At 38.0% G+C, this 23107-nt stretch overlaps 1 protein-coding gene across 4 annotated transcripts in view; it reads right to left on the bottom strand.

Moving 5' to 3' along the window:
• Positions 1 to 22183, bottom strand: part of LOC134226479 (6-phosphofructo-2-kinase/fructose-2,6-bisphosphatase) — a 106350-nt gene extending 84167 nt beyond the window's left edge. For all 4 annotated transcript variants that reach the window (XM_062707286.1, XM_062707284.1, XM_062707285.1 and 1 more), the window contains exon 1: positions 21878 to 22183. In XM_062707286.1, the coding sequence (XP_062563270.1) occupies positions 21878 to 22148 (271 nt within the window). In that variant the 5' untranslated portion in view covers positions 22149 to 22183. The remainder of the gene's footprint in view (positions 1 to 21877) is intronic.
• Positions 22184 to 23107: the final 924 nt, after the last annotated feature.

The following is a 23107-nucleotide window of genomic DNA, read 5'->3' as shown; positions in this document are numbered from 1 at the left end:
TTACGGAGAAAAAGAAAAATTTGGATAGCTTCGCGGAAATAACGCGCAGAGGGCAATTCCCGCATGGAACAAATCGTACATAGATAGTGTGCGTTGAACTGAACATTATTTATATCAAATCAACTGTCATGAAGTCCATGATTTTAACGACGTGTTTGCACGTGTGCATAAACATGGAAAGATTAATCATCAGAACCCTGCTGGTGTCAAGTAACTCGTAATTTACAGGATTGATCCCGTGTGGCACTGATGTATGTATATTATGATAAAACTGGAATCATGAGCCATCAAATTACCAATTTTACCATAGTTTGGCCCCTCAACATTTGATATTGATTGCATAAAAATTTAATGTGTTATGGCTCAGCTAAAAGCAGTTCACCAAAGAAATATTTATCAAATTCAAAAGAACGTCAAGCAGATTTATGTCCCAAGACTCTTATGTTGTTCATAGCGATCGATATATACGACGGCTAATTACACCTGGCCAAACCGGGAGGCAATTGTGTTCGGTTTGTAAGGAATCTCACCCAACACTATGATTTGGGTCAGTGAACTTCCAGCGACACACGATCATTCTGGCTGGAAAGACCTGCTTGCTGATTCATCCAACATTTCATAAATGTTTTCTTCCTCTGACCAACTTCATCAGATCCTAGGCAAGCTCCACATCTCGCAGTGGCCAGGAGAGAGCTCATTGAGCACTTGGACATGCTAATGTCCTTATTTTTTTTAGATTGAATTAAATGTAGAAATGACAAAAACATAAATTAAAACAAAACATCGTAAATTTAGCATTAGCCACCTTTGATCACTAGCCCGGAAAATATTCATTGGAGACGGATTCAATTTTCTCGGCTTCCAAATTTTTCTTGCAATGCGTAATATGGAGATCCTGAAATATTTTCCGCGCCGACTAAAATCAAATCCGCGACATGAAATCTATTCCGCGCGATCCAGATCTAAATTCTAAGCAAGCACACGTGTAATGTCAATTTTTGATATAACAATTTATTGAGCGTCTTCTCTTCAAGTTCTTTTTTTTACAATTATTACTGATTTCAAATATGATTTTAAATGAAAATTTTAAATTATGAAATTGTTTGTATCAAAATGCTAATAGGACTAATAAACCGGCAGTAAGTATTACAACCCTTCTAAATGGCCTTATTCGCCACTAGAAGTACTGAATCTAAACAAGAACTGAACAGTCAAAACTATTTGCACAAGCACTGCTTTTTGGATTAGATCAGCGGTTCTCAACCTGGGGTACATGTACCCCTGGGGGTACCTTTGCTGGTCTCTGGGGGTACCTGAGACAAAAATGCGTAATGGCGGATGTTGTATTATATAATTGCAAAAAAAATCACTCTAGGATTGATCTTAAAGTTTTAAACGACTTTTATTCTGTTTTTTTTTTCATTCATATGACTTTACTACCAGAGAGAACAGTTTTTTTTGTGTTGAGCAGATTTGTTGTCCTGAATAAAGAACACAGTTCTTAAGAGATTCTTATGAGGATTTGGTGAGATTTTACAATCGCTGTTCAAAGCCCAAGGTCAAAATCTATTACGCCCATTTAGAAAAGGTTCATTAATTGATGTAGTGAAAATTGATTCTAAAGCAATTGGCCAGAGCTATTCCTATGAAGATTGGGACAGGTTCTATAACATGCATCACTTCCTAAAGAGCAAATAGAAACGGAACTACTGACGAGGTTGCTTGTATAGATTTAGGCTTGTTTTACATTGGAGGTTAATAATCTCCAAATATTTCAAATACATTGTTCATAACAGTAAACGGAGTTGAGAAAATGAAAGTTTTGTTACTGTGTTCTCAAAAATCAGCGAATAGGCTTGAAAACTCCAGTAAACCTACTGTGCCAAAGTATTTATTTAGTTTTAAAAGCTTCAATGTTGGAAAATAAAAGTTCGACGTGTGCCTTGCAGCATTATATTCAAGTAATAAAGATGTTTGGTGTCATCTACTAGAGAAGCTATTCATTCACATTCTTAGAAATATTAGAATGACAGTGTTCTTTCCCATGATTGACGATGCCAGCGACATCAGATATAAGGCCAGTTTTTAAAGGAGAGTCCAAGTTCTTCCAGAGAAGTCATAAGAATTTTTCTACAGTCTTTTCCGGTAGTCTCCATACTCATTGGAATCAAAGCTGCCAATTCCTCTGTGATTTGAAGACGTTCTACAATATCCCTTGAGAAGATAGCTACCTGTGCCATGCTTTCATATCAGTATTCTCATTACTTGCAAGAATTTAGAATCTGAGGCAGGAGTCTTTTTCTTTTAATATTCATCGTGTTCCGCGACAAACTAATGCTACTGAAGGAAGCTTTTACTTATGGCAGATTATATCAAAAACAACAGATATGCATTCTGTCACAAGTTATCCGTTCTTTAAATTAGAATGGTTTCGACTGTTTTGACAAAATTTCACCAACAGCAAAACTGACACGTTCTGCGTTTTCAGACTCGGTGTTTTCTCACTCTTCCATAAGTAATTTTAATCGATATTGTTATTTTTTACTAAATAAGCATCTTACCTCTGAAGCTTGTCCAACTTTTTTAATGATATAACACAAATATCACATTTCGTACAATGCTTGGTCTTGTAATGTCGTTGAAATTCCTTCAAAATCAAATCAAACATAATATTCTCTCAACACAGAAACAGGTTTCGAACAAATTAAGGAAACTGGTTTTGTTCTGGCCAAGGTGAGTAAAATTTCTCTTGTCAATCTTCAATTAAAACGCGATGTTGACATCAACTTTCCGTTTTTTGTTGATAGAACTTTATAAAATTCGGCACAAGGTACGTTGATTACAAATGAATGTTAAGGCCAGATTTGATCATAATTGATTAAAGATAAACGTGGCAAATATTAAAATATCTGCCAAAACCGCAATTTCTTTTAAAGTAATTAATTAGGCAGCTTTGTTGTAGTTATTGATCACAAGACAAACTTGCTTAGATATTAAGGAATTAGACAATGAAGCTCCGTTTTTAAACAAAACTTCTGTGAGACAAATATTTGAATTCATATCAAGAAACAAATAATACAAAATCTAACATAGTTGCTCAAGCTCCGTTGATTTTTAAGTCAGAATCAAGCGTAAATTCCTTCAAAAATTCCAGAGGAATATTTTTAGAAATTTCAAAAGAAATACGGCTGAATAATTTGCGTAAACTCCAACAGAAATTAGTCCGTTATTTCTCATTCAATTCTTGTAACAAGCTTTTCTAAAAATTCAAGCTGAATTTTTTTGACCATTCTTACTGGAATTTCATTTAAAAACTCGGAGAATTCCTGTAGAAATTCATCTTTCGTGCGCCGATTCATCACAAAAATTTCCGGAAATTTTCATGGAAATGTTTGCAGAAATCCAACTGCCCTTGGATCTGCTGAAGTGCGGAAGTTGCTCCAAATTGTCTGTGGAAATTCTTCCGAGAACATTAATTTGTAATTCATTTGGGAATTTTGTCGTGAGTTCAAGTAAATTCACCACAGATAATCTGCGGAATATCTTCAGAGCTTACTTGCAGAAATCTCTTCATGAATTCCTACGGAAATCGCTTTAGAAATTCTTGCAGAAATTTTTTGGTGACTTCCTGCGGAAAAACTCCCGGTTCTATTTTTAAGCACTTATTAAAGAAATATCTGTGATCATCGCTATAACTCTTTTGTAAATTCAATGCGGCATTCTTTTCGATTTTCAATAGTCGCTCCAGGAAATTCTTCCAAAAATGCCTTTATAATTTTTCGGGTTTTTAATGCTGCAGAAATCCTCTTTATTGTGGAAATTTATTTGCAAGGAATTTATACATGGATCATCATAGGGTCCATGTGGAATTTTTTTTAGGAAGTTTCTTCGGTTTCTGTTGGTAATCCTGTAAAATAGGAGTTAACCGAAAATATCATAAAAAACCCACCAGAGCCTGTAGTGAATAGTGCTTGACTGAAAGATAATCGAGATAACAGTAATTTGCGAGAATATTGATTACAGGTAAATTTTACTGTTATCTCGATTATCTTTCAGTCAAGCACTATTCACTACAGAGCCCAGAAATAACTTTGAGTTTTCAATTGTTGTATAAACCTTTATTCGTACTAGATGAATGTTATAAAGGAAATATAAATTGTTCCAATATTATGAAAGAATTCCTGATGACTTTTGAAAATGATATGCTGAGTGGTTCATCGTAAAAGAAACAACCAATCAGAAACTGACAAATATCTTGGAATTACGAAGAAATTGACAAGATGAAAAAGGGTGTTCACGTCCTTCAATAGACATAGTTTGTGTGCATCGTGTTTTAGAATGGATTAAAATGACAACAAGTGGAGCATCTCTCCTCATAACATTTGTTTAAATAATGCTTGAGAGTGTAATGCATGCCATTAATTAATAAACTTGAAACGTAAATTTGTTCTCAACAACATTTGGTAAAGAAAATAAAGCCCATAGATAGGCATAAAAATAATTTTCAAATAAACTTCCTTAGATTTAGATTTGCTTCTATTCTTTCTTAAAAATTTCCACCTAAAACTAAATCCGCGCGAAACCCTAAAATCGTTATGTAAATCCGCGCCAAATCCGCGAAATCCGCGTAGTCGTAACAACCCTGCAATTTAAGTGAAAATATTCAATATGGTAAGTCACGAGCCCCATGGTACCTCAGCTTAGCTCCGCCAGTGATCATAGTGGTGATTATGGGTAGTATTTAGATTAGAGGGCTTTGGCTTAATAAAGAGAAAGTGTGTACCTAATGATAATGGACACAAAGCTGCGAAACAACAGTAGTGTTCAAGTAGGCGATGTAATGTCATAGAAGAAAACGAAAAAAAAATCTTTTGGCAAGGTCTTCAACTCTTCAATCTACTGAAATTGGATCGTTTATTTTAACAATTTTTAAGAGATTAGCAATTTTTAACGAAAGCTGACGCCAACCAAATCCTATGGAAAAATGATTGGAATTATTCGAATTATTTTAACATCGATCGTTGAAGTTGCAAAGTTCCAACAAGTATTTAATTTTCAACTATTAAATGAAAGACCAGTTTTAGTTAATATTTAATATTTAATAATTAATATTTCGCAATGTTCACTAAACGTAATTACAATTCTTAGAATACTGTGGTGAACATGATCGAAACTGTTGTTCAAACACTCGATTTCAATTATAAGACTTATTTGTTCAAGTCAAGTAATAGAGCAATCGACTCAACATCAATCTATTGACCACAAACGCAATTTACTTGGATGGGAAGCCAGAGGAAGAAAATTCCAACTTTTGCTTCTATTCTACATAAATGCCTACAAACGCAGAATATAAACAGCGATACGATAAAGCTGAAAACCGGAGGACAAACAAGTAGTGGCAGCTAGCGTGCTCTCGGTGCACGCGTACTCGTCCAACACAATCTCAGTGAAAAATGCATCACTACCAGGCGTGCCATACCCATCCTGCTACAGTGCATCGTGTTGTGTTGCCTTTTCCTTTTCAGCAAGTGTACACTGGGAGTGAGATTGCTACCGTTGGACAATAATCTTAGCGATCTAGACCTAGAGGAATGCTACTTTGAATCTATTGAGTTCATGTTCAGAACAATATCACTTAAATGGCATTTTCACGTTTTAACTAATTCCGTTTTTCAGACAAAATTCTGAATTAAAATCGAAATGTAAATTTGATTAAATCCAGCAAAAACGTTGTTTTATCTCTGTGTGCAACGTATCCGGAAAATACAACCGGAATATAGCTGCGGTGCGCTGCATCAACTTTCCCAACTCGTGCCAGCATTGTGCCGTGTAAAAGTAATACTAAGGCTGGATGGATCGGGTGCACTTGCGGCGTGCGGCGTAAATATCCTTGAACTTGTCAAGTTGCAACCGGGGTGGACCATCCATCTCTCCATCGCATCTCGTCGGATGATGTGCTGCTGCGCACACGTACACGAAGTCGCCACCCATTCGTGGATTTATTTTCCAAGAACAATGTAATGGTATGATGGGTTGGGTGCTTTCTACAACTCTCAATAAATAACTAAAATAGTATGTTAGAGTTGCATTTTTAACAAACATTAGATTAGTTAATACATTTTAGCATTATACTAGCAAAGCAACACTAATTGACGAGTATTGATTCATTAACTGATATAATAAAGCTTATATAATTCCCTCGTTTGGGTCTAGTTATCTACTATTTTCATGCTTTGGAATCATCACTTATTATAATAAGTATAACATATATGTTAATAAAATTGATTGAATGAATCAAGTAGGGTAACTGTACCAGTTTTGGCCATCTGTCTCTTTCCGTCCTTCGGAAAATTTAAATTGTGGTAGTGCAACACCGAGAAATAACACAACACTCATTCAAAAAATACGGATTTATGTAGTGGTTTGTTGCCAATTTGTGTTCCCTCATGAATTGGCTAATTTAATCGCATTATTTCCCATTGAAAATATGACTATTTCTTAATACGCAAAATATGCTAGAAATATCTCACTTGTCATAAGAGTTTGTTATTCAATTTATTCCACTACTTCATTGTACCTTTGACAGATACGTATTTCGACCTCATCAATAAGGACGTTTTCAGTGTCTCATACTTGACTTGAGTTATAGAAATGTTTTTTTTTGTAGATATATCTAATGAACTAGAAAGGCATCAATACCGCAAGATTAACTATTAGATTATATTAGATTAACAAATTACGTAACGCTGAAGGGGAAGGGAGGGGGTCAAGCCGAGCGTTACGATCCATACAAAAACATAAAACTTTCATACAAAAAGTGTTACGAGGGGGAGGGTGGGGGTCCAAAATCACCAAATTTAGCGTTACGTAATTTTAGAAAGAACCCTAATCAGGGCTTTTTTATGCATCTACCTTCAACATTGAATTCCGCTTTGAATCGTTACACTGCGCTACTCGAGCAGGAGTGACGACCTCGATAACAGAAATTGGTATGATTTAGCCTTGCATAAGAGGTGAAATACCACATTCAGCATATAAATTTTTGGTATTATTTTTTGGTATTTTACCTCTTATGCAGGGCTAGTTCATAACAGAGTATGGTATCAATAACAGAATCAATTATTATTGAGCCTGTTTCTCCTGCTCGGGTAGACTGAAAAAGACGGGTAGATTTTGAGCATTAGTGGTTATAAAAGCTACAGTTGTTCCTTTTGTCCACAGGTAAATGAGGGAAAGGCAATTAAGGGAATAACCCAAAACAGTCAATGAGTGTTAGGATTCATTTACCTGTTCATCTATCGTATGACTGATACCTGTTACCGTTTTCGGTCTATTGGAAGACGAATTCACATAGACCTGACAATGTGTTACTTCTCACGAGAACACGGGTTTAACAACGCTAATAACAACATTGTTTGATACACATGTCCCGCTTTCCTTCTGTAATATACATTCACAAGAAATCCACGTCGAAAACAATTGCCATGCAAGGAAAGAGAAAGTGTTTGAATCTGTTGCTAACTTGTTTATAGAGTTAAGCCATTTAACCAGCTACACAAACTGATTAGACAGATGAAGAGAGCTGCACAAAATAAACCACTGAGCAGAGGACACAACCAGGTACGCCAATAACCTTCCAAAATGCAACGTACTTTTTCACTTAGCATTAAGATGAGTTAGTACCATGCCATTTAAGTTCACCTTTAATTTAACAGATACAGATTTTGACCTCAACATTAAAAGGTCGTTGTATTGTTTATTATCTACGAGCGCTTCTTTTCAGCTACGAGCGGATTTTTAACATCGGTGTCCAAAATTAACTTTCTTCTTTTGTCGTTCATCTGCCACAACGTTACCAAATCTAAAACGGTCGTAATAAAATTCTTATCACTGAAAGAGGAAACCTTTCCAAACATTTCGACCAGATATTAAGTGAAACAAGTTTGAGAATAATTTTCTGTACAGCGTATTCTTTGTATTTTTTTTCAGAGTGTTCAAGGGAATTTCTTCCGAAATTTCTCGGGAAATTCTTCAAAATTTCCACGAATTGCTCTTCAGATATTCTTAGGAAATTTTTCAAACTTTTCCCACTATTTTTCAAAGATTCTTCGGAAAAAAAATTCCAGGAACTCTCCGGTATTTATTCGATAGTTCTCTGGTAATTTTTAGATAAACTCCCAGAATTTCTAAAGAAAGTTCTTTCAATTTTTTTTTATAAATTATATTTTCTTCTGCAAATTCTCCGAAATTTTTTAACTTCTCTTCGGAACATTCTTCGCAATTAACTCGAAAAATTCTTCGTAAATCCCTTGGATTTCTTCACTCTCACAAAGTTCAATGAATTTCATCCAAAAGTGGTTCGGATCTCTTCTGAAAATTTAACGGCGTTTGTCTCTATATATAAAAATGAGTTTACGTTTCCTTTGAGGCAATATAATTCACGAACGGATGGACTGATTTGCAAGATTTCCTCACTAATCGATGCGTCTTGGTACCAGCTGTGTTTATATATATAAACATTTTGCTGGGAAAGTTGAACAAAAGAAAACCATTAAGCTCGAACTGAAATCGATCTAGAGGGCGATACTGCAATCAACAAAACGTTTGACAGTTAGGTCGTAGAGAAAAATAACGCGAGCAAGATCGAGAAGGGTCGACTAGTAGTAGTATAAAAACTGAGTTTTTATCGGTAACGAGAAATGGGAAAAAGTTCCCTGGTAGGATTAGAAAGCACTGATCTTTCGCTTCTTCCACAAGTCTATTGGTAAATGAAAGGAAGTTTTTTGAGGAACATTACTTCCTCGGCTAAGAGGTGAACCAGTCTCTGGCTGAAAACCTCGTAAATAAAGCTATAATAATAATACTTCCTCGGCATTTCAAACGGGGTACAAATGCTGCAAGTGAGGCTCAAACAGCCTACATCGTTCTTCGTCCCAATCGGGAAAGACGTTTGCTTGGAAACTCATCCGAATCAGCCGAAAGCATACAGACGGTGTTCAAGACCTGAACTGGAGATATTCAAAATATTTGGACACAGCACATTCTAAATATGGAATTTTCTTGATACGGAATCCGACAACGATTTCGCTCATCGACCAATCCACTTCAGAGTTGGATTTTTCGTCCCAATCATTTGCAATTTGTCTATGATTTGTAACGATTTTCGATTCTTCCTTCCTCGTGATTCGAGCAGCAAACTTGATTGTAACTGAATCTGGTCACATATGAGTTGCAGTAACCTAAATGGTGCGTACTGCTGGGGGATGTACTTTAAAGTAAAAGTTCATTCAATTGAGTGCAAGTAAAAGCCGTTATGGACAGAAAGAAATCATAAGTAAAGATCCAGTAATGCCGAATTTACATGTGTTGAAATATCACAAAAATTATCTGGGCATACCGCCGAATACTGCTTGTTATTTAAAGCATCTTCAATCCAGTAAACTTTATATTATTTTTAGTTGAGATTGACAATTTTTACGGGAATGTAGAATATTACATATGTTTTCCTTAGTATGAGAGCGGCGTCCAAATAAGATTTCGCGCCAACTTTCTAAAGCAGATCGTTGACAACGAAGTACAACGATCTTTCGCTAATTGAAGCACGGTCTCAAACCAACTAGGGTAAACGTCCTATCGTTGTGGTATGCTCTAATGTTGCGGTAGTGTATAAATAGGCCATGCTGGATCTAATATTAATCCAAAACAATTGCGGATCCGCTAAAACACTTCGAATTATCCAATAGAACACCTTTTGTTTGACAAAATTGTTTAAAATGATGAAAAATCATCATTTTTCATTAAAAAAATGGTTCCTTTGAGCCTATTATTGCGGTAGTGCTAAGGTCCTATTATTGTGGTATCGCTATCCATAAGAAATACATGCAATATTGCAATAATAGGACTGACATACAAAAAACATCGCAACGATAGGCAACTGCGTCCTATTATTGCGGCAGTTTGTTTTTATTGTGATAAAAACGAAACTAGAGTTAACGAGCATCCTATTCAACTACTACAATGTGAAAAAAGATAAACAGTTAATTTTTGAAGAATTTTCGAAATCAATTTTGTTTTGCCACGGCGCTTAACCCCTTCATAATAGGTCGTTTTACCCTAGCGAATATTGGGTTTCAACCCAATTAAAAACGCCCATAAGAAACCCTAATTAGCGAACTCTACTGCAAAAAATAATGCATCAGAATCAAGCTCAGCGGTTTTCATCAAAGCGACTATTGTTCGTCGTCGCGGTTATCGAAACGAACAGCGGACAAAACTAAAGAAATTCGGTTTCGTTATGCTTTATGGTGATTATACAATCAAGCCAAGTGGTGAATTTAAAATTCACCACACGGCTTTCTACTCCTATTATCAAAAGATCAATCCTAGTGTAGTAATGTTTGTACAATTCTGAAATTAAAGTCGTTTGTTCAGCATAAGTAAACAAACGATCTACGGATGGTTTATCCCCATGGGCGTTGTCGTTTTCTCAATTTTTGCTCTTGAAAAATCACTAGAAAAAAGCACGTGGTTTCCAAGATGGCCGATTTGTGGCTTTGTTGTATAACCACCTTATAGCACATGAGCCTGGTGAATAAAAACGCAACATAATATATACACAAAGTGACCAGACATCTCGAGTTTCGCGGGACAGCCCCGCATTTTCAGTAATTGTCCCGCGATGAAAAGTGTCCCGCAAAACGTCCCGCGTTTCACTTATTTCAATATAATGTCCCTCGAAATATAAAAAAATTTAAAAAATACCCGTCGTTTACTAAACATTCCTAAAGAATTTATTAGATTTAGATGACATGCAATTTGTTGGTCTACATTTTGGATTAGAAGCCGATACGTTGGAATAATAAGCATGCCTGCCGTATCCTAACGGAACTATCAAATCTAGACTTTCGCCTCTAATTCTATCATGAACATGTACGTCTAAGTTTGGAAGATGATACAGTGAACTCTCTTTAACTCGATGTTCTGTAACTCGATATTTTCTCTTACTCGATGAAATTGAAAGTCCCTTGAATTTTCCATACTGCGTTACCTCCGTAGGGGCCCTCCTTAGCCGTGCGGTAAGACGCGCGGCTACAAAGCAAGACCATGCTGAGGGTGGCTGGGTTCGATTCCCGGTGCCGGTCTAGGTAATTTTCGTATTGGAAATTGTCTCGACTTCCCTGGGCATTAAAGTATCATCGTGCTAGCCCCATGATATACGAATGCAAAAATGGTAACTTGGCTTAGAAACCTCGCAGTTAATAACTGTGGAAGTGCTCAATGAACACTAGCTGCGAGGCGGCTCTGTCCCAGTGTGGGGATGTAATGCCAATAAGAAGAAGAAGTTACCTCCGTAAGTCGATATCTGCTTAACTCGATATTCTTTAAGTCGAAGTAATTTTCCAAAGCATTTCACCTTGCTAACTCGATGTAGTCAGAATCAGTTCGCATGCATAATATATACTATGTCGGATCATTTGGCCTTATACCGTTTGGTCGAATGCCGTTTGGACGAAAAGTTAAAAACTTATACTGCCGTGAATCGAAAGTCAGCCCTATCTGTATATGGCATCCATATGCAAAGTGAGAAATGAGATATAAAAAATGAGAATAGAAAAGTGAGAAGTGAAAATTGAAATAAAAAAAAGAATTGAGAAGTGAGATGTGAGAAATTCGAAGTGAGAAGTGAAAAGTGAACAGAGAGAAGTGAGGAGCGAGAAGTGCGGAATCAATGGTGAGAAGTTAGAAGTGCAAAGTTAGTGGTGAGAAGTGAGAAGTGAGTGGTGAGAAATGAAAAATGAGAAAAGTGAAGTAAGAGGACCAATTAGTGAAAAGTGAAAAGTGAGAAGTGAAAGGTAAAAAGTGAGAATAGAAAAGTGAGAAGTGCTGACTTCAAACATTTCATTTCTCACTTCTCAATTCTCACTTTTCACTATTCATTTCGAACATCTCACTCCTCGCTTCACTTAATAAGGAAATCAATTTTAACTATTCGAACAAAAGGTATTCAGCTAAATGGCATTCTGGCAAGGGGCCCTCCTTAGCCGTGCGGTAAGACGCGCGGCTACAAAGCAAGACCATGCTGAGGGTGGCAGGGTTCGATTCTCGGTGCCGGTCTAGGCAATTTTCGGATTGAAAATTGTCTCGACTTCCCTGGGCATAAAAGTATCATCCTGCTAACCTCATGATATACGAATGCAAAAATGGTAACCTGGCTTAGAAACCTCGCAGTTAATAACTGTGGAAGTGCTTAATGAACACTAAGCTGTGAGGCGGCTCTGTCCCAGTGTGCGGATGTAATGCCAATAAGAAGAAGAAGAAGAAGGCATGCTGTCAAATGACCCTAAACCATATTTCTTATTTCTACATGTTATCAAAAGTGTTTGATATTTTGGACGAAAAATATAAATGTGTTCTCTATCTCGATACTTCCCTAACTCGATGGTCCCTTAAATATCGAGTAAGGGGGAGTTCACTGTGTTAGCATTTCCATATCATTGAATTGCAAATTGATTTATTCGATAAAATAAGAGTGGTAAGATGTTGGAGAATTGAAAAAAAGGTCAGAATATAGAATATAGATGGACGGGTTATAGGCAAGATGAAGTCTTAAGCTTTAAATATTCAGAACGAAATATTTTAAGCTTATTTTAGTGGAATGTATTCAACCGTCTACGACGAGTTTAGCATTCCCATTTAATTCTACTACGTTTTGTTATCTTTGCAGATACGTATTTCGACCTCAACTGTGAGGTCGTCTTCAGTGTCTTGTACTCGAGTCGAGTCAAGTGTGACGGCCTTGGCAGGTTTTGTTCTATTATTGTCAGCGGGTTTTCTATAACTAGGGTAATTCGCCAAATATTGAACGGCTAATTTCTTCGCCTATTGTTGAACGCACGTGCATTTCTTATGGGAGTTCAACAATAGGCGTCAAAATTAGCCGTTCAACATTTGGCGGTTTCCCCTAATTATGCTCAAATTTGGCCTAAACATTCTTTGCATATCAAAGAATATTGTGGCCGAATATCATCAAATTTGGTCAACAAAAACCCCCTGACAATAATATCCCAAGTAACAATGATAGCTGAACAGTGAGAGCAATAGTTGAACAATGGTTGGTTAATGGTGTTAATAGCTCATCTTATAGCTGATTATCAAGTTGAACAGTAGCTTGTTGAGTATATAGCGTTTCTCTTGTTCAGCTTATCATCGTATGCTGAATATGATACTCAATAGAAGATTATCCATCTACTCTACTACTTTCTATCCAGCTTATCTGTAATATTCAATGGTGAGCACAATGAATCTTTTATTCAACTGTTGAATGTAATAACAAAAAGTTTGTGCGGATCATAATAAAACCCAGAAATGAATCGAAAATCTCATAAAAAATTCAAAAGAAATGGTACTTATTACCGAAATCTGAAAAAAAGACGTGAGAAATGTGAGAAAGTTTTGAAGAGCATGTTTTCAGAAAATAATGAAACCGATGTTGTCCTCCCTGATCACTCAACGATCGATTGCCATTTTCTACCGTTTCGACTACGGCAAAACTGTCAAACGTATCTACAAATAAATAAAGAATACTTTTATCCACGCCTTGAAGGTGTTTTATTTATATTTACCTGGATTTTTCTTCATTTTATTGGATTTTGCCGGAGATCCACTATAGTTGAAAATCTGGGCGAGCACTGAACTGTAAACAACAGCTCTGATATTTTTGACAGCTAATCCATGTGTTCTTACAAGCACTCACATCGCTTATTCAGCTTCAATACAACCTTTGTTCAATACCTCCCAACCTTTATTCAGACATGACGGTATGTATATAGTTATAAGTTATTAAACCCGTACCATTCCAGGTGGAGCAGATGCTAAGGTAAGTGACTATCAATCAATGTAATCAAGTTCGATTCCCAATTATAATTATTAATTCGTATCTTTCAATTTCAGGCAATATGAACAGTATATATACAGATATCCTTCCTAAATCTAGATCTAGAGTCACATGACAATCGGGACAATTTTTTTTCGTGATGCTACATAAGTGATGATTAATTGCTGAGTTAAACATGATTAAGCGACTCTAAAGCTTCATCTGATCCTATGTTTGTTTAAAAAAAAAAAAACAGACGATCCACAATTGCTGGATTATTGCTGATTAATTGCTAGATTCAGGGATAAGAAGTGCTCTCATATTCCTGGAACCTAAAAATAAGGGCTTCTACAGCCTTAATTCAGCATCCCGAAGAACTTTCAATCTACTTATGGCTGAATAAAATCACCAAAATTAGATGTTTAAGAGCTGAACAAACGATTATAGTCCATTTATGCAGCTTTTGTTCAAATCAAGGCTGATTTGTAAAAGCTAGAGAAGCGCTTAATCAGCATCAAATTGTTACCTGGGTAGAACAAAACCTGCCAAAGCCGTCATTTCCCCTCCCTAAATTTGGAAATGGCACGGTTTTTAAGCAATTTAAGTGTCATTTATACCATGTCGATGCTTTATAATTTCACCAGGGAGGATCATATAACTCTTGCATCTATTTTGTTCGTTTTGATATGTTTTTCGAAAATTCTTAAAATACGACAGCGAAAGTGAATCAAACTGTTGAAGGAGTTCCAGGAACAATTCGTGGGATTCTGTTCGAAGTTCAGATAGGATTCCATTTGAACCCCTGACGGTATTTTTTAAACGGTAATCCAGCTTAGATTTTGTTTGAATCCCAGTCTGTAATCTTTTCAAATTCCAGAAGTGAGAATCAAATCCTAATCAAGATAATCATAGACCGGATTCCGTTTGATTTCCAGGAGCCATTCCGGTTGAATACCAGACCAGTTTAAATTTAAAACTGAATTCCTTTCTAGACGAGACGAAATCGTATCAATAAACGAGATTCCGTCCATGTTCCAGGTGGCATTCTATTCGAATCCCAGATCGAACTCCGTTTCCCATCTAGATTTTCCGTGCGAATCTAAGACGAGATTTTTGTCGAGGCCCAGACGTCACTATGTTCGAATAGCACATGGATTCTGTATAAATTTCTTCCGAGATTTTGTACGGATCTCAGGTACTAGATAGACTTCTGTTTTTTGTCCCAGGTGACATTCTGTTTGAATCCCAGATGGGATTATGCTCAATTCTGATGGGAATCTGTTCAAACCCCTTCAGGGATTCTGTTCGAATCCCATCCGGAATCCTTTTTTGAAATCCCATTTGTAATTATGTTCAAATTCCATTAATCAAATTCTGTTCACGAATTTTGTTGGGATACCTTCTGGGATTCTGTTCTAACTCCATCCAAGATCCTGTTTGAATCCCTTCTGTGATTCTGTCCGAATCCTGTCTGGGATTCTGTTAGAAATTATTCGCGATTATGTTCAATTCTGTTTGAATCTCGTCCAAAATTGTGTTTGATTTCCCTCCGGGATTTTATTCAAATCCCATCCCGGCTTCTGTTCAACCCATCCGGGTTTCTATTCGCATCCCATTCAAAAATCAGTTTAAATTTCCGTTCGAATTCCGACCGGCATTCTGCTCAGGTTGCCATTCAGGTTTATTTTCGAATCCCATCCAGAATTCTTTTTGCATCTCATTCGGCATTCTGTTTATATACCGTCCGGGATTCTGTTTGTAAGCCTTCCAATCCTTTCCGGGAAAATATATGTAATACGGGGTAACAGTCCCTCTGGTCGAATCTTATTCGAGATTTTGTCCGAATCATATCCGGGATTCTGTTCGAATCCCAACCGGAATGGTGTTCGAATCCCTCTCGGGATTCTGTTCGAATCTCACTTTTGATTCTGTTCGAATCCCATTCTTGATTCTGTTCGAATTCCATTCAGAATTATATTCGAATCCCATTCGGTATTTTGGTCAAATTCCATTTGGGATTTTGTTCGAATTCCTTACAAGATTATGTTTGAATTTCCTCCGGGATTCTATCCGAATCCCATCCCGGCTTCTGTTCGCATTCCATCCAAGATTAAGTTTAGATTTGCGTTCGAATTCCGACCTGCTAAGGTTGTCATTCAGGTTTATTCTTTTCGCATCTAATTCGGTATTCTGTTCGAATTCCGTTCGGGATTCTTTTCGAATGCCTTCCAAAATACTGCTCGAACCCTTTCCGGGGTTCTGGTCGAATCCTGTCTGAGATTCCTTTCAAATCCCTTCTAGGATAATCTTCGAATCCCTTCCAGGACTCCTTTAGAATCTTTTTCGAGTATTTTACCAAATTCTATCCGGGATTCTGTTCGAATCCCTACCAGAATGGCTGTTCAAATTCCCCTTGGGATTCTGTTCTTCTTATTTGAAGTTCTGTTCGAATCCCATTCAGAATTATATTCAAATATCATTCGGAATTTTGTTCAAATCCCATTTGGAATTTTGTTCAAATCCCATACGAGATTCTGATTGAATCTCGTCCGGAATCGTGCTCGAATCCCCTCCGGGATTCTGTCTAAATCCCATCCCGGATTCTGTTCGCATCCCATCCGGGATTCTATTCGCATCCCATCCAAAATTCTGTTCAGATTTCCGTTCGAGTTCCGAACAGGATTCTGCTCAAATTTTATTCAGGTTTATGTTCGAATCCCGACCGGAATTCTTTTCGTTCGAGATTATATTAGAATTCTGTTCGGGATTTTGTTCGAATCCTATCCGGGGCTTCTGTTTGAATCCGGTCAGCAATGCTTCTTGAATCCCATCCGGGATAACTTTCAATTCCATTCCGGGATTCCAATTCAGGGTTTTGTTCGAATCCCATTCAGGATTCTGTTCGAATCACGCCCGACTGTCTGTTTGAATCCCAACCAACATTATGTTCGAATCCCATTCGAGATTCTGTTTGAATCCCATTCGGGATTCTGTTCGGATCAAATTCGGTGTTCTATTCAAATCGCATCCAGGATACTGTTTGAATAGCACCCGGGATTCTGTTCGCATCCCATCCGGGATTCCGTTCGCAACCCAACAAGAATGTTGTCTGAATTCCATTAGAATTCCGACCGGGATTCTATTCGAATGTCATTTAGGACTTTGTTCGCACCAGTAACAGGAATTGTGTGGGCATCTCATTCTGTTCGTGTGTTTGTTTACGTTTGAATCCCATCCGGGAGTCTGTTTGCATTCCATCATATGTTTCGGATTGATCTCCGACCGAGATTCTGTTCAAAAGCCAACTTCGTTCGAATCCCATCCGGATTTCTGTTCGAATCTCGTCTGGATTTCTGTTCGAATTCCATCCAAAATTCTTTTTGAATCCCTTTCCAGATCCCTTCCGAGATTCTCCCATCTTCGTCTCTCATCCCAGGAATCTGTTCGAATTTCATTCCGGAATTCCGTTCGAATCTCATTCAAGACTACCACCTAATACCACCCAGGATTATTTTCTAATCTTATTCGGAATTCTGTTCGAAACCCGCCCGGGATTTTGTTCGGATTCCATTCGAATCCCGTCCGGATTCCTTTCATTCCGTTCGAATCTCGTTCAGGACTCTGTTGAAATATCGCCTTTTAAGTATTATACTCGAATCCCATCCATGATTTTGTTCGAATACCGTTCGGAATTATGCTCGGACATCGTTTGGAATTTTGTCTAAATCCCGTTCAAAATTCTGTTCGGATCCCATCCGGGATTCTGTTCGCATTAGATTCGGAATTCTGTTCGAATCCCGTTCGCAATTCCGATTGGGATTCTGTTCGAATCTCAACCGATCAGTTTGAGACTCATCTCGATTTTTTTTGGAATCCCATCCAGGATTCATCTCAAATTCTTCGTGAACTCGAAACTAATAATTACGAGAAGTTTGTTGAGCAACTCCCCTTGAATCAAAACCCGATCATTGTAAGCGGATTTCAACACATGATTTATTAGCGTAGAAATTACGTTGAAGGATCCTGAACGGGATTCAATTCAATTACGTTGAATCCTGGACGGGATTCAATCGGAATTGCGTACGGAATTCGAACAGAATTCCGAATCTAATGCGAACAGAATCCCGAATGGGACCCGAACAGAATTTTGTACGGGATTTAGACGAAATTCCAAATAATCCCGAACGGTATTCGAACAAAATTATGGATGGGATTCAAGTAGAATATTTACAAGGCGATATTTCAACAGAGTCCTGAACGAGATTCGAACGGAATGGGTTTCGAACAAAAATCCGGACTGAATTCGAACGGAATCCGAACAAAATTCCGGGCAGGTTTCGAACAGGATTCCGAATATGATTCGAAAATAATCCTGGGTGATATTGGGTGGTAGTCTTGAATGAGATTCGAACGGAATTCCGGAGGGAATTTGAGCAGAATCCCGGATGAAATTCAAACAGATTCCTGGGATAGGAGACGAACAAAATCACGGCGTTTGAACAGAATCCCGATCGGAAATCGATCCGATGGGATGCGAACAGGCTCCCGGATGGGATTCAAACACAAACAAACACACGAACAGAATGAGATGCCATGGTCGGAATTCGAATGGAATTCCAACAAAATTCTTGTTGGGTTGCGAACAGAATCCCGGATGGAATGCGAACAGAATCCCGTATGGGTTTCAAACAGTATCCTGGATGCGATTCGAACAGAATCGGATTTGATCCGAACAGAATCACGAATTCGCACAGAATCTCGAATGGGATTTGAACGGAATCTCAAATGGGATTTGAACATAATGTTGGTTGGGATTCAAACAGAAACTCGGACGTGATTCAAACATAATCCTGAATAGAATTCGAACAAAATCCTGAATTGGATCCAAACAGAATCCCGGAATGAAATTGACAATTATCCCGGATGGGATTCAAGAAGCATTTCTGACCGGATTCAAACAGAAGCCCCGGATAGGATTCGAACAAAATCCCGAACAGAATTCTTATATAATCTGGAACGAAAAAAAATTCGGTCGGGACTCGACCGCACGGAAATCTGAACAAAATTTTGGATGGGATGCGAATAGAATCCCAGATGAGATGCGAATAGAAACCCGGATTAGATGCGAACAGAATCCGGGATGGGATTTGGACAGAATCCTGGAGGGGATTCAAACAGAATCTCGTAAGGGATTCGACCAAAATTCCGAATGATATTTGAATATAATTCTGAATGGGATTCGAACAGAACTTCGAATAAGAATCGAACAAAATCACGAAAGGAATTAAAACAGAATCAAGAATGGGATTCGAACAGAATCCCGAGAAAGTTTCGAACACATGATTCAGACAAATTCTCGAACAAGATTCGAATAGAGTCCCGGAAGGGATTTGAAGATGATCCCGGAAGGGATTCGAAAAGAATCTCAGACAGGATTCAAACAAAACCCCGAAAAGAATTCGAACAGTATTTAAGAAGGCATTCGAGCAGAATCCCGGACGGTATTCAAACAGAATTCCGAATGATATGCGAAAAGAATTCCGGACGGTATTCGAACATAAAGTAGAATTCCGGTCGGAATTCGAACGGAATTCTTATATGACACATTGGTCAGAATGCTCGGAGCGGTGGGTGCAGTTGACCTCCACAAACGTCAAATCAGAGACTAACCCGCAGGCAAGTTGGCGGCCATTACCGCTCGCGGAAAACTGGATAGATTATAAATTTAAGGACGAACTTTTCGAAATCCAATGTTTTTCCATCTCACGTTTTCAAGGGCACCACTATCAATACTGAAGCAACGAGCAGCTGTCCTGTTTTTATTCTACGCTTGCTGCGACTCAGCGAAGCCAAAATAAAAAGATGACAGTTATTCGTTAAGAAAATTATTTTGAGCTTTTTAGTGGAATGTCTTCACTTGTCATAAGACGAGTTTGTACAATCCCATTTAATTCCACCACTTAATTGTATCTTGACAGATACGTATTTCGACCTCAACAGTAAGGTCGTCTTCAGTGTCCCGTACTTGACTTAAGTCTTATGACAAGTGAGTTATTCGTTGCTTTTTTGTTGAAAATGTGAGCTAAAATTTATTTGGATTCTGGACAGTTTCACCTTAAGATTTTCACAATTTTCTTTCAATTTTTCAAAGCCTACAATATTTTATGAACCAATTAGGGATTCGAAGATTCTTCTCATTATTACGCACTTTTAAAGCTTCACAGCCGAAGTCACATTTTTTTGCATTACAACGGTTTTTATCTACTAAGACTGTTGACATATTCAATTTGATAAAGGAGGAGGTCGACTGGAAGATTTGTTCTGGATTTTTTTAGTTTTCTCAGTCTTATGTATTCAAAATGATGAGTTTTGTTTTGCCCGACGTTTCGGCCATGTTAGAATTTCAGGAACTATAATCAGTGTTATAACCTAATGTAGTACCGACTTCTGGTGAATAAAATCAGTGTTATAAAATGTAATCGGCATATCATTTGATTATTTTGTCAAAAACAAATTTTTCGAAGCTTCATTTATATTTTTTTTTGAATTCATCATGCTTTAGTGATTCTATATTTTCATCCAAAAGAACATTGCACTAAATAGAAAATTTGAGGCTAGAGAGTGGAATGTCTCCAAAATATAATGTTTCGTTTTACAAAATGTCATTTTAGTTAAATGCCTTGTTGGGCAAAGTTATAGGAACATTTAAGTACGTTACACCTAATGAATTATTGTTATTTCGATTTCGCTTCTGAAAATAATTCCAGGGAAATTATACAAATCAATAAAAGTAACCACAATTTACATTGAGAGATTGAACACATCGAGTTACATAAAATTACGAATTGCTTCAAATAAACATCTTATAAATGCCAAAGTGTTGCGTTTTGTTCCACTCTCCTCCGTATAGGAATGCAAAAGGGAAGCAAAACGTTCTATTTTTGCGCCACTACCCGTTGCTTCATTTCAATGCCAATTCCACCACCATCAGACTGTCACACGTTGATCCCCATCCTCAATGCCGCGCTGTGTTTGTGTCCGTTGTGGTGGGCCATGGTTCCCTTTTCTTGCTCTGCTACTCACAACCAAACTATGACTATTTACATCTGAATAGAAACTTGCTGATGCATGGAATTAGTTTACTTCGTTTGTTGGTCTCTCTATCGTAAATATTTTGAGAATATTATTTACTTAGCATTCAAATTCGATATCGTAATATTCGGAATAGGCATGACCAAATGTGATAAACATCACACCCACATTGCATACACGTAGCGATCACTATCCAATGCAATGTTACCGAAATTAGTAAATTAATTCGGGAGAACTAGTAGACTACAGTCAATTTAGTCAAGAGTAGTCGCTCACATAGTTGGTAGAGTTAACTTTTCTACATCAAAAAGTTGTCAACCAACAGAATCAAGGACTGGAACTACACTTCGACAACATAAACGATTTGCAGTCATATACTGCGGATAACTTCCAGTTCCAACCACCATGATCTGCCCTTTCCAAAAATGACTTGATCCCAATTAAAAGCATAAAAACCGCTTCAAACCAACCGGCAACGACGACTGTGGCAACTATCCGCCACCATCATCGTCATGGATTCGCGTGATAGTTATTTTCTTTTAATTGCAATCTAGACTGATTGCAGCAGCAGCAGCAGTCAGTCACTGTACTGTAGGTAGAGATAGTGTTCGGTAGTAGTCATCGATGGCTTACATACAAAGCAGCACTAGACCTAGAGCCGAGATGGTGATGGATCCAACCCCATGGCTGAGCATCTCGCTCGGTCAGGGGGAGCGAAAAATGGAGGAAAATATCGTACGATGCAACTGAACTTCTCCCCTTCGCACTGCCCTTCGGTCGTTCTTGCACCGATCGCCCCCCAACGCGTTATTGTGCACTGCGATTACAACAAGTTGCTCGCCTGCGCCGCGTCTCAATTACTATCTGGCGCTCGCGAGGTCAGTTCTCGGCGCGGCCAATCAGTGGACCTACCTCGTATCGGGAACGGCTTGGTCTGGATGGTTTCCGTCGTCGGCGGGAGCATCTTCTTGGTATCTTCCGACATCACACTGGGGCACAATTGAATTTCACTTAGCGGTCCACCGTCGTTGTACTTTCCACTGGTACTCGAAGTGCGCACACGCAGCGACCGGGACGCCGCCGGAGGCAACGAAATACCGCCACCACCGCTACCGGTTAGGGGCGACGTCGTCTTCCCGGGCGACACACTACTCGACAGACTGTTTCCGACGATTACATCCATCTCGAACGGCTGACAAACGCGAACTGAAGGCTTGAGCGAGATCCACGTCGAAGTGGAGCAGAGTGTGGATAGCTGAGCAGAGACTGTGTGGTGAGAATTGATATTGGCAATGTACGTACATATACGTCGCACAGCTGGTCGTGGTGTACACGATGGAGGTAGATGCACAGCATGGAAGAGCGCGCGATTTGCCTGCTCCTGCTGGCTGTTTCCCCACGGGCCTGTAGTGAGACGACTGTGTGTGGCGGCATGAGCACGAGATTTGCAAATAATGTGAAAAATGAAGAGATTTAAAATATTCTTGAGGAGTAAAGTTTCTCAGAAAAGGGGAGAACATGTTGTATTTGTATGGAAGACTAGGGCAAACAAATGTCTTATAGCCTATTTAGACTGACTGAAAGTCTTATCATTTGATAAAGAATATCTTGATGTCAAAGTTCACACATTTTGTTTTCATTTATTATGATATCAAATAATTAAGACTATCAACCTTTTATCTGTGCTTTTATCGTCCATGTACCAATGAATTTTTCCCCTACCAACTATCATCGAATTACATGAAAAACAAAAATCAACATTTGGCACATCTTCAAGGTTTCATTGCAGATTACTTAAATAATAAATTGTACGTCAAAATAGTGAAACTATTGAAAAAAAAAACCCAGATTAATCCACCTAGCAGTGATGGTGCCTTTCTCGTGCGAATGAAAAATAATGTTTTGGCCATAACTTCTGAGCCCTTAGTCCGATCTAACCAATTTCCAATAGGAAACAATGGGACAGGATTCTGTGTCGAATGCTGCAAACAAATCGGTTGAATATAAGTGCTTGAAAAATGAGTGACAAACTTTTACTCGATTTTTAATATAAAAATGTTATTTTGGCCAGAACTTCCGATTCCATAGGCCGATCCGGCCAGTTTTCAACAGGAAACAATGAGATAGAAGTCTGCGTCGAAT

Source organism: Armigeres subalbatus, chromosome 3, assembly GCF_024139115.2.
Source record: "Armigeres subalbatus isolate Guangzhou_Male chromosome 3, GZ_Asu_2, whole genome shotgun sequence".
In the NCBI taxonomy this organism is placed as follows: Eukaryota; Metazoa; Arthropoda; class Insecta; order Diptera; family Culicidae; genus Armigeres; species Armigeres subalbatus.
The sequence above is the reverse complement of the archived record's forward strand: the minus strand, read 5'-3'. Positions and strand labels throughout refer to the sequence as shown.